The 13670-nt window shown below is 30.5% G+C and overlaps 1 protein-coding gene across 2 annotated transcripts; it reads right to left on the reverse strand.

Annotated features, from left to right (window-relative positions):
- Positions 1 to 9124: 9124 nt before the first annotated feature.
- Positions 9125 to 10787, reverse strand: LOC110658500 (uncharacterized). 2 transcript variants are annotated; one of them, XM_021816139.2, is made up of 2 exons: positions 10616 to 10787; positions 9125 to 10484 (listed from the first exon to the last, which is right to left on the reverse strand). In XM_021816139.2, the coding sequence occupies exons 1-2, from the start codon at positions 10683 to 10685 to the stop codon at positions 9436 to 9438; spliced, it is 1119 nt and encodes a 372-aa protein (XP_021671831.2). In that variant the 5' UTR covers positions 10686 to 10787; the 3' UTR covers positions 9125 to 9435. The 2 variants fall into 2 exon arrangements, with proteins under 2 accessions (XP_021671831.2, XP_021671832.2); XM_021816140.2 differs by having other exon boundaries at positions 9125 to 10438; positions 10616 to 10785.
- Between the last annotated feature and the right edge of the window lie 2883 nt (positions 10788 to 13670).

The raw sequence follows: 13670 nt of genomic DNA on the forward strand, positions 1-13670 counted from the left end.
CTCAGGTAGGGACTGAAGGATCAAATCCGTCTACAATTGGAAATCCATGTTAAAATCAAGATGTTCCAGCTGCTCAATAAGCTGAATCATCTTATGGACATGATCTCCTATATTCTATCCCTCAGACATCCTCATGCGGAATAGCTGTCTAGATATCTCATACCTAGTATTCCTGCTGTGCTCACCATACAACTCTTGCAGGTGAAGGAGGATCTCACTTGCATTTTGCATATTTTCATGCTGCTTCTATAACTCATTACTCATAGAAGCAAGCATGTAACATTTGGCTCTCATATCATGCTCCTTCCACTTATCCAAAGTATCTAGTTCCTCTTGAGTGGCCTCTGAAGGTAAGGGACTAGGAACCTTTGAGTCTAAAACATATCCAATACGTTATAGGTTCAGGACAAGTTTTAAATTTCTTAGCCAATCAGAAAGATTAGGTCCCGTCAACCTATTGTGATCAAGTATGCTCGCAAGGATATTGAATGATGGTGGTTGTTGTGTGCTCATTATTATCAAAAAATTAACTGTAGAAAATAACTAGATTAATTAGTAAATATATCAAGTAATTAACCAAAATGATTATGGTCTTTTAATCAAATTGGTCCTCCCACTAACTTGGCGAATCCTACACTTTCAAAGTAGGAAACAGAAATCCTAGTTGGATGAATTTCTAGTGGGTGATTGAATTCTTATAGTCTTATTGATCATCCTCAGGCACATCCGTTATTGGAATCACAATAAGCTATAAGTGAGCAACTCCTTGCCCATGACATCTCATGTGAGGTTCAATCATTTATCTAGCCCCTAATGCTCAAAATCTCAGGTACATCCATTATTGATTTATCTTGCATTAGTTAAGTTGATCCCATTGAGCCAGTAAACATGCAAATAATTTTAATGTCCTCAGGCACATCCATTATTGGCCATCAACTATTTACATATTTACAACATCTCATGCTTAACAATTATTCTTAAGAAAATCTCTTAAATAAATACATCACAGGCAAGCATTTAAAATTTCTTAAAATAATTGCCTCAATGGAGGGACCATGATATAATTACTTTAATTATACCATTTCCAACTTAATCATTTGTTTGGAAGTTTTAGTGGTCAGCTTAATTACTATTATGGTCTCACTTTGCACATTATCCAATTAGCATGCATATATCATATACTTGCATACATTCCCATACATCTTATGCATATATGAATAAACAAATAATATGGTATGATCATGGACTTTTTAAGGGATTCAATTATGAGCCACTAAGAATTGAATCAGGGCATTACTAGGTGTATTTCATTCATTCATTTTATAAGAGTTGTTGAAGCAGTACATAATCAACACTTGATCTTGATTTCCTCCCACTAATCCCATCAATGCTCTTGACCTACTTGATCTTCTTGCAATCTAATAACATTATAATCCTTGGCATACTAAGGCAAATTTACAAGAATATAGACTTTAAAGTCCTCAAATAAATGAAATTACAACCCAAATTATGACAATATTTATAATACATGCCACTAAAATAAAATTAATTATTTTACAACCCAAAGAAAAATAAAAGAAATAAATCCAATCACATTGGTCTTTTATTGTCCATGATCATCCATCATGCATATTAAAATTTAATAAGTTAAATAAAATATACATACAAAAAAATTAAATTGAATATCACATATTCAACAAAAAAATTCAGATTTGAATCTCATTCAAATAATTTAAATTTAGAAACCCTTTTCCAAATTTAACTCTATGAAAATAATTTTCATAAACTAATTGAGTGATTAAAATTCATAATTAAACAATTTAACTAGGTATGGGCTTAATTATAGGCCTAAAAACAAAGCCCATACACCAAATACACCCTTAGGGTGTGAATCATATTCAAGCCGCCACCCATGAGCATCATAACATTGATGCCGCCGCCTTTGGAATACCCAACCAGCTTTGAATCAATCAACATTTGATCCAATCACACAATTAAACCTCATATTCAATACTAATGGCAAATATAGTGGTTCTGATACCAATTGAAGGAGCAGTAGCATGGTAATTGGTGCATTGAAGTATTGAATTTCAAAATTTTTCTTCTGGAGTTTCATGCATCATGCCACATCTCTTATGTGCCTAATTAATTTCAATGCTCAATTGCATATTAAAACACTTTTAATATGTATTAGGATCTTTATTTGCCATTTAAGATTGTGAATTAATAAATTAATTCAATTAAACCATAGTTTGAAAGAGGAATTTGGGCACTAACCTCTTTGATGCACTATGAATGCAATTGACACCTTTAAGAAGCTCCTAAGACCCCAAGTGTTGTCCCTCTAGCTTGTCCACACCAAGATCACCAATGGCAGCCCCCAATTTTGCTTCTCAAGCCTTTGCCAACCAATTATAATTTGGGGTTTTGCTTTTAGATAGGTTATATGTGTGTATAGAATACTAAAAATAATTTCTAGCAATTTTAACTCAAAGGGAATGGATGATTTCTCTTTGAATTGTTGAAGAAAGAAAGAAGAGGAGATGGGAGAGAGGTGCCGCCACCTTTGAGAGACAAAAGAGAGTTATGCGTTTCTTCTTTTCTTTTCCCTTTTATAATTAGGTCAAATAATCACTTAAACCCTTTGCCACATGTCACCTATCTCCATATATAACTAGTAGGAGCCAACACATGCCCATATACCCATACACAGTACAAGTATGAAAGCAGTATCAAACTCAAACTACCTATATATAAGATAATTGTGTTATCTCAGGTCTAAAGATTATATGCACTGATATGATATATGACAATGCATTGACAAGAGTAAACTCCCTGTGCTTGTCATATGCGTCACTGGTTCGGCCTACTTATCATGTATAAATATCTATCATATTTGTTATGTGGCATAAGACTCACCACTCCATCTTATTTATATATCATATAAATACCTTGGGAACAAACATAATTACAATCTTTCTGGATAAGTCATGTCATTTGTGAAGTATCCTCGATTGTAAACCAATTTATGATACTTTGTGCTAGAAATACTGTCACTCATATTCTTAACAACTTAATAATAAAATTTCTAACAAAATATCAATGGACCTTTTCTATTACACATAAATATATTATGTAAACGAAAAAGTAAAATTGCCTTTTATTAATAAAATATACACAAGATACATACAAAATGATATGCTCTAGGGCATACTATTAACAGGTACAAACTGTGGTTTACCGAAAAGGAGAGAAATAAGAATAGAGTAGGCATAATCATAAACAGGATATTGAAAGATACTATAATAGCTGTGAAAAGAGTAGGAGATAGAATTATACTGGTAAAGCTAGTATTAGAAGGAGAAACAATAAATGTAGTTAGTGCTTATGCCTCACAAATGAGACTAGGTAGTGAGAGTAAACAAAAGTTTTAAAAAGATATGGATAATCTAAATGCAAAGCATACTGAATGAAAAGAATGTTTTCATCAGTGGAGATTTGAATGGACATGCAGGAAGTGATAGGCAAAGTTATGAGAATGTTTATGGAGGTTTTGGTTTTGACAGCTGAAATGAGGAGGGAAAAAGCATCCTGGATTTTGCTTTGATATACGACCTAATACTAGCAATTACCTACTTTATAAAAAGAGAGTCACATTTAGTGACATTCAAAAGTGGGCAATATAGAAGCTAAATTGACTTCCTCTTAATCAGGAAGACAAATAGAGCTTTATGCAAGAATTACAAAGTCATTCTGGGAGAGGCTTTGATAAGTCAACATCGGTTAGTGGTCTTGAATGTCAAGTTTATGAATAATTCAAGTAAGGTTAGAATAAATAGTGTAGCTCGAACAAAGTGGTGGGAGTTTAAAGGAGTAAAGCAAGTGAAGTTCAAAAATAAACTTCTTGAGTCCAAAGCATGGAAGCTAGATATGGAGGCCAATGGTATGTGGATACAGATAGCATCAAAGATTAGAGACGTAGCTAGAAAAGTACTTGGAGAGTCTAGAGGACATGGACCACCCTCAAAAGAGAGATGGTGGTGGAATGAGGAAGTACAAAAGATAGTGGAGAGAAAGAGGGAATGGTATAAGAAATTACCTAAGTGTGATAATAATGAGACATATGAACAATATAACATAGCAAAGAAAAAGGCAAAAAAGGCAGTTAGTCAAGCAAGAGCGCAGGCCTTTGAAAAGTTATATGAGAAACTTGGAACTAAAGAAGGGGAGAAAGATATTTATAGATTAGCAAGGAGGAGAGAAAAGAAATATCAAGATCTCAATCAAGTTAGGTGCATTAAAGATAAAGAAGGAAAAATATTGATAAAAGATAAGGACATTAAAGAAAGATAGAGAAATTATTTTGATGATCTCTTTAATAATAGTCAAAATGGTAATAACTTGAATATAGATTACGAAGCAATAGAAAAGAATGTGAATTATACTAGAAGGATTAGATTTTTAGAAGTAAAGGAAGCACTTAAGAGAATAAAAGTGGGTAAAGCCTGCAGACCCGATGGAATACCAATTGAAGTGTGAAAGTATTTGGGAGATATGCGAGTGGCATGGTTAACTAAATTGTTTAATAAAATTCTAAATTCAAAGAAAATGTCCGATGAATGGAGGAGGAGTATTTTAGTACCTATTTTTAAAAATAAGGGAGACATAAGAGTTGCTCAAACTATAGGGAAATTAAACTCATGAGCCATACTATGAAGTTGTAGGAGAGAGTTGTGGAACATTGACTATGCCATGATACTTCTATCTCTCCCAATCCATTTGGTTTCATGCCCGGTCGTTCAACTATGGAAGCGATATTTCTCATTAGATGCTTGATGGAGAAATATAGAGATGGGAAGAAAGATCTACACATAGTTTTTATCGATTTGGAAAAGGCTTATATAGTGTTCCAAGATATGTTTTATGAAGAGTGTTAGAACAAAAGAGGGTATTTATTAGGTACATACAAGTGTTGAAAGATATGTATGAAGGAGTAACTACTATTGTGCATACAGTGGGAGGAGACACAAGATTTTTTCCTATCTCAGTTGGATTACACTAAGGTTCAGCTGTAAGCCCTTACCTTTTTACATTAGTTTTAGATGAATTGACGAAACATATACAAGAGAGTATCCCTTGGTGCATGATGTTTGTAGATGATATAGTTCTGATAGATGAAACACGAGAAGGAGTCAATAGAAAACTAGAGCTTTGGAGAAGTACTATAGAGTCAAAGGGCTTTAAGTTAAGTAGAACGAAGACAAAAGACATGCATTGCAAATTCAGTGAAGGCCAAACTGGTGATAGGGAATGAGTTAGTTTGGATGTAGTGGTACTGTCCCAAAGTAATCACTTTAAATATCTTGGCTCAGTCCTTCAAGTAGATTGGGGATGTGAGGAGGATGTTAGTCATAGAATTAAAGCCGGATGGTTGAAGTGGAGACGTGCCACGGGAGTTTTATGTGATCGCAAGATTCTCAATAAGTTGAAAGGAAAATTTTATCGTACAGTCATACAACCGGCCATGTTATATGATAGTGAGTGTTGGGCACTGAAGGAGTCGTATGTGTCTAAGCTAAGAGTTGCAGAGATGAGAATGTTAAGGTGGATGAGTGGCCATACTAGACTAGACAAAGTCCATGATGAGAGTATTAGAGAAAATGTATGAGTTGTGTCAATTGAGGATAAGTTGAGAGAAGAGATATTGAGGATGTTTTGTCATGTGAAACGTAGACATACGGAGGCTCCAGTTAGACAAGTAGAACACATTAGGTTAGAGGATAGAAAGAAAAGAAGGGGCAGGCCTAAACTGACTTGGAGGAGTGTAGTACAACATGACCTAGAAGCATTACACATTTCCGAGGATTTAACCCAAAATCGTTTAGAGTGGAGAAAGAGAATCCATATAACCGATCTTAAATTTTTGGGACAAAAGCTTGGTTTAGTTTAGTTTAGTTTAGTTTAGTTATTTTGAGGATATTTACCTTAATTTATAAACTAATTAAACCAACTTATAATTTAAGATTTTAAACTAATCTATTTATTTAGAATATTATTAAAATTTATAAGCATAGCTTATAAGTACAAAATAAATAAATAAATAAGCTGGGGAGAAAAACTTTTCATTTCAATACTAATAAGTTAATTTTATTAAATATATTATTATATTATTCTTACTTAATTTGAAAATTTAAATATATATCCTCATCATTTTATATGTATACATTAATTTAAATAAATAACTTACATGAATTTTAATGAACCTTAAAATAATTTCTATTAGATTTCTCTAAAAGAAAATATATTTTCTATTAGTTTTAATAAAATAATTATTTATTTTATTTAAAATTAAATTATATTATTATATAATTAAAATATATGTTGATAATATTATAGTAAAAAAATAATGTTAACATAATTTATCATTTAAAAAATAATTTAATATCTTTATAAGTCATTTTAATAATAAATATACTTATAAGCTACTTTTTACTAAATATATCAATTATTTATCAACTAATTATATGCACTTTAATAAAAAAATATAATTACTTATAATTTTAAATACTTATAAATTTAAATTAACTTATAAGCACGATATGTTTATTAACTAACTTTTGTAAGTTAAGTTAAACGCCTTTTTAATCCCTCTGTCAACTTTTTTATTCATCAATACTAATCAAACTATTATTTAATATATCTATTTTAAGGAAATTAATTAATTGATCTATATATTTTAAATAATATTATTATTTATTTTCTCTATTTTAGTGAAATTAATTAATTATTTTTTATATTTTAAATAATACATTATTTTAAAAAATGTATTTTTTAATAAAAATAAAAATCTTGAATAAATCTAAATTTACATTTTTTTATATTCAAGTACTTTCATTTAATTCTTTATATATTATTTTTATATTTTTTCTATTAAAAAATAATTTTTTTTAGATTATTAACTTGATTACTTGGAGATATAATGAAACTAATTAACCTTTTTTTTTATAGATAGTTTATACTATTTTTATTAAAGGATAAAAAACAAAGAAAAAATTGGAGAAGAAAGGCATGAGTCAAAAGAGAAAAATATAATAAAAGAGAAACGAGGAAGGTTAAGAGAAAATTTAAGAGAAGGGGGTTAAATAATAGTTTGATTGATATTAATTAATTAAAAAATTAATAAAAAAAATAAATAATTTGATAAAAGTAAAATATAGATATTAAATAATATATTTTTTTAAATATAAAATTAAATAGTTAATTTTATTAAAATATAGAAATTAAATAATAATTTATTCTTGATTTTATTTAAAGTAAATTACACTTTGACATCCTAAACTTTTTTACTTTTACACTCTCAGTTCAAAATTAAGTTTCTTTGCAATTCAGAACGAAACTTTCATGTCTTTCGCCGTAAAAAGTCCCCAGCCGCGTTAATACTGCTAATGTGTAAGTTGATTTGGCATGCATTTTTATTTATTTATTTAGCACTGACATGAATTATGGTCATGCAATCATTAAAAAAACAAAAATACCACTAAATCCCCAAATTAAAACTCTATCCTCTTTTAAAATCCCTAACCAAATTCATCAATTGGTAGATTTAATCTTATTTTTTAATTAATAGTTATATATAAAAGAAAAATACACTTGTTCCTTTGCATCCCATGGTTCTCTGCTTTTCATTTGGTTGGTGTGAATCCTATCTCGACTCATTGACTCAGCCATTGGAGACATCGGTGACACTTTTGCTGCTGCGTTCCCAGCTTCTCTTCCGACTCTAGCCAGGGTTCTTAGGTTTCGCTTTGGGCCTTTGGTGGGTTGGTGTTTAGGATTCTTATCTTGAGGCCCTTGGGTTAACTTCTAGGCGTGGGTTTCATTTGTGTGTGTGTGTGCTGGTCCAGCTTGATGTTAAGCCTTTTATAACTGGACTGTAGCCCACGTACAATGTTTTTCATCCATCATTAGCTCTGTGGAACTTTATAAAATAGCCTATACCATCAAATTTTCAAATAAAACCCTCCTAAAGGCAAAGAACTATCAGCTATATCAAAGAGGGGGGACATAGTACAAAGCAAACGATTAAAATTGCCAAGTAGCAGGTCGTATAAATTGAAAAAGAACCTCTTGCTATCCGGAATATTATTATCTTCTATTCAGATCATATGTGATTGCAAATTTTTAATTATTTGTATTTTTTTTCTCTTATCAGAAGGTTATGTTTTCTTATATCATGATGCTGGTTAATGAATTGCCAAATCTTTTTATCTCAATTAAGAAATTTCCAAGCAGCAAACCAGTATTGCTAGCAAGGTTGCAAATGCATGGTTCTCTGCAACTAAGCTTCTTCTTCCCTGTTCACAGAAAATCCAGCATCATATTGTAAAATGGCAACTCATTTCCTGTTTCCCACACCCAAAAAAATGAACACATCAATTCACAAAGCATTCATTTAGAAAAAAATTATCTGCGATAAAAGAATTCAATTTAATTCTCACAAAATCATTCTTGATTTCTATTTGTTTTAAAAAAAAAAAACTTTTTGAGTTAAACAGAATTGAATTTCTTTCTTTCCAAATATAAGAATTAACAAAAAAGAAATCAATTGAACTGAATTCTTGTAAAATTCTACATTCCAAATAAGAGAGAGAAATATCAAAGAATCTCAACCGGCATTTAATTAAGGTGCAATTTAGGTACTCCAAATTTTTTCTCCCATAATATGAAATCTGCATTTAAATGAACATCTTAAACTTTAAATATTGCACTTCATTTCTTAGATGAAACAACTTAAAGATCAGCCATGGGAATGAAATTAATGACATTAGGAGCCATATCATAGGTACCCTAGCAAGCTTTCATAAAATTGCAAGTCAAAGCTACCCTTGTTTCCTTTGTTCAAGTAGATCTTTTGTGCACCAACTTATTTGAGGAGAAAGTTTACATCAAAGGGAAACGCAAAGGCAACACAAGCATATTAAACATAAATGCCTAGAAACCACGTTCTCCCAGATTAATATGAACAACAAAGGACAAACAACTTGTAAAGCCTAGTTCAGCCAAAATCTTCTGCGGTGGATTACAGATTCTAAATGTGCCCAAGATGGTGAGATAAAATAACTAGTTCACAAAAAAAGGCATAAAATGAACATGATGCCCTCTAAATCAATTTATAATGAATCAAAAGTTTGTTCAAGATTCATACACATAAAATTACCATGAATCAACCATCAGAAAATACAGGCCAGCATAAGTTTTACCTAAATTTCATCAGCAGTAAACACTTACTTTGCTAGGGTTTAAAACAAGGTTATTAGTTAACTTGGTGAATCAGTCCGATCTCAGAAAGTAGTCGACGTAGTAACCATTGGAAACCTATAGTAGCAGTTGCTTCTGCATTTCTTGTGTGCAAAGCTTCCTTCGTCAAATCACCTATCACATTTTGTTACCAAATCCTCGAAATGTCTTAGCCTGGTACGCCTGGATCAACTCAGGGTAATCCTCCTTGAAATAAGCAAAAAACTTGTTTTCGAACTGTTTTTTAGATGCTGTTAATGCCGAAACAACATTTACATTCTTTTTAATCAAGCCCTTCAACGTTAGCGCTTCCAAAACATTGCATCTTGGTATGACATTTCTCTCCAAACTGATCATAAATAGAAATGGGGATCTAACAAGATCTGTAAGTTGCAAACAAGCTTTTGTGAGATAGAACTCCATTAGTTGCTTCATCTTCTTCTCAGAGGTAGTCATGAATAATGGTTGTGCTCTGAATGCCATAAGAATATCTCTTTCTGACCAACCAAAGCTCATCAAGACCTTCTTTTTCCTTTCCCATTTTGAGTTGCCCATAGCGGACATTGAAAAAAAAGCATATGTAAAGGTCTTGCTCATTGGTTCAATCCCCATATCCTTGAGTTCTGCAACCTTTTCTTCATAAGAATCAAATCCATGAAACAGAAATTGAGGATGCAATACTACTAGCCTCCTAATACTGGGTACTGGCACGCCAAAAGCACAAAAGGTGCATATCTTAGACATCATCAATTCAGTATCCAACCTAAGTACACTAAAGCATTGCTTCATGGAAGATATAAAATTCTCCTCGGTCTCAAGAAACCCTCTAAGGAAATCAGCATTTGGCAAAATTCGATTCTTTAAACTAGCTGCCAGAATCCTTGGGTCTGCACATAGCGCCCTGGGCAGCCAGGGAGCTAAAAGACCCAGTGACTCAAAGTATTCAATCTTGGGTCTAAGGATTTTATCGGGATCTGATAGAATAAGTTGTGGTCGCCTTGAAATTAAGCAAGCAATTTGAGATTGAGTAAACCCTTTAGCTCTTAACAGTTGAAGAACCAAATCAGCTTTATCTGCGCTCCTAATATGAACAAACTTGCCGGCTGAAGTGGCCGTTTGTAGAGACATCCCACATGAGTTGCTGAGGTAATTGAGTGTTAAATGTTGTTGGTCATTTGAGCTTGAGGCTGAATTTAGAGATGAAATATAACGAGGATACGATTTGTAGCGGATGATGGTATTATTTAAGAGTAATTTGGATAAAAAACGAAACATTGATCGGAAATAGAAAGAAGGGGTTTGAGCAATGTAAACTTACAGGATATCAGAAGCCGGAAATGGCGAGCTTTGCAATTAGAAACGTAAACCCTATTGGAAAAGTGGCACATAGAAGCCCCATCGCAGTTCACTCACAGATGCAGAGCGGGTTCAAAGCGTGAGGACAAAAGTTCGGCGAGGACTGAATCGCCAGAGTAATGTTCTGGAGGTCAAGTCTAACCTTAATTTTTTGTTAAATTACTTTTTTGTCCTTAAGGTGTAGCTCCCCATTTCTAAAAGTTAACGATTTCCTCATTGAATTTCAATTCCGTCAAAATAAAAGTCCCTCCGTCAAAAGAGACGCAAAAATAACCGTATCATCTTAATTAAATTAATGGTATTTTAATTAAAGTTAAATCCTTAATAACCTACCCCCTTTCTTTATCTGCCAACAACTGAGGTTGGAACTGTGAGAATGTTGGGTTGAGGGGCATCGATGAATAGGAAGTGCTAAGCATCCCTGTATTGCCAAAAGGATATTAATCGGAGAATGAAATTTTAACCACGATACAAACATCCCTATATTCACCATCTCCACCATCATCAAAACCACCTGCAAATTCAATGTCACCATTGATTCACTCTACCAACAGTATCACCCCTTGTAAGCTCATTCAGCTAGGAATTCATAAACATATATATATATTTGCTCAAACAGGTTACTTCCATGAAGAAGCAAAAGGCTATCACTTCTGCTAATGGGTCGGGCATTGAAGTTGTAATTTTTGCAATTTCTTACTGACAAACATGTGCATTCTAGCTTCTTTATATGTATATCAATGACTTTTGGATTACAGAACAAGAGAGAGACAAGAAGGGAGGAGAAAATCCATTTGTCATAGCTGAGATGGGTCTTAGTAGATGTTGATGGTGGAGATGGTAATTTGGTAACTTGCGATACTAACCCATGATTATTAATTGATGTGGCTAGGCTGTCTGTTGATGATGCATAATATTCTTTTGATGAGCCTTGGGCCTCCTTCGATGGGTTTGATTGGCAAAACATACTCACGACTTGCTCAATTGCTTTCTGCTACGGAGGATTCAAAGTTACTTGTTAATGAGATTGATGTGGACTTGAAAAATGAAGGGAAGGATACGAGAAATGGATGAGGATGAATGATAATGGTGGTGGTGAATTGGGTGATGCTAATGATGGTGGTGGTGGTGGTGAGGCTGCAAGAGCCATTCTCTCTTTTTACTGTTGACCTAACATAACATATAGACAGAAGGACTTAAAATTGGACAGGGTGAAAATTTAGAGACAAAACCATTAATTTTTAGAAATAAAGGGACAAAAGTGTTAATTATGACATAATTCAGAAATTAAAAAGTAATTTATTCTAATTTTTCTTTAAAGCCCAATTTATATTTCTACATCTAATATTCTCATAAATACACTTTTTAAGGTCAAGTTTAATCTATATCCGAATAAATATAATAAAATCAATCTCAAAATGAAATTTACTAAAATGTAACAAATGACGCTTTATTAATTTTTTTTTATCCTTTTTTGTTTAATTTACTTTTATTTTCTTAACAATTTTATAACATCAGTTGATAATATATAATAACGTGTAAATATTAATAAATTTATTACGCATTTAATACTAATAGACCTAACGTAACTTTCATTTTATAAGAATTTATTTTTATATATTTTATTATATTTTATTATTTATTTTTTATATTCATTTTCAATTTATGTTTATTTTGCATATTTATTTTCTTTATATTTCACAATTTCTTTACAAACTATTTTAAAAATGTTTTAAATAAATTAAGCATAAAGATATAGGAAAAGCTATATAATCATATATTTATTCAATTAAATAATATACCAATAGTGATTATATTGCACAATGAATAGGCAAAAGTCTATTTACTTTATTAGCAAAACAATATTTAATTAACGATATATATACTATAATTATTAAATCTAGCTCATAAATTGATCCGACTGAGAGAACGAGTCAACAGTTCAATTAATGAGTTATTAAAATATTAACTAAATATATAGTAATTAAGTAGTACATTTACTAATATAATTAAATAATTTTAATTAATTATATTTTATTTTTAGAATCAATATTTCAACATTTATTAAATTATATTTACATTTTTTAACTATATTTACATATTTATATGTATCTTAATAATATTATTAAAATTTATATGAAAATATAAAAAATATTTAAAATTTTAATTATTTTTATGCTGAACATTAATAGTTAATATATATAATAAAATATTGTTAAATTTTATGAACTATTAATTATATTTAAAACTAAAAAATAACATACCATTTTAACAAATTTTTTCCATTATTATAATTAAACGAATTATAGATAAGTAATATTTTATTATATAATAAATATAATTTTAAATATTAAAATATCAATATAATTTATATTTTTAAAAAATTTTGAATTAAAAAATTTTAAATCAATTGGGTTAATGAGTTAACAAGTCATTGGTTAAACTACTGGGTCATCCGATTTGCTCTTATCACAGTTGTTCCTTCTCTATTCATATAAAATCTTATTCCCATTTCTAGTTGGAAAAAAAAATAATAATAATAAGCACTGCATTTCTCAAAATTTTCTCCCATGAAAAGCATTATTTGGTTTTAGTTTTAGTTTTTTAAAATTTTTTTTATTAATTCAATTTCATTTAATTTTTATTGTAAAAGTTAAATTAAATTAATTAAATCAATTGAATTATATATACTTTTAATATAAATATTACATGCAGTAATGATGATGATGACGTATGAACAAGGGAGTAAATTTATAAAGGGATAAAATGCTCATAATGTTCTACAGTATTTACTATATTAGAAATTTTAATCACAAAATTATAATTAAAATGAAAACTTATATTGCCAACTATTAAAATAAAAAAGAAATAGAAGTTTTTTTTTTATTATAATTATACCTTGTCTTAACGAGTCCATTTCTATTATAATTCTATTTTGTCTTAATTTGATAAATAATATACATATTTTATAAATATGAAACATATATTAATATATATGTTAATTTATAAATTATTCA

This window comes from Hevea brasiliensis, chromosome 18 (genome assembly GCF_030052815.1).
Source record: "Hevea brasiliensis isolate MT/VB/25A 57/8 chromosome 18, ASM3005281v1, whole genome shotgun sequence".
NCBI classification, from domain to species: Eukaryota; Viridiplantae; Streptophyta; class Magnoliopsida; order Malpighiales; family Euphorbiaceae; genus Hevea; species Hevea brasiliensis.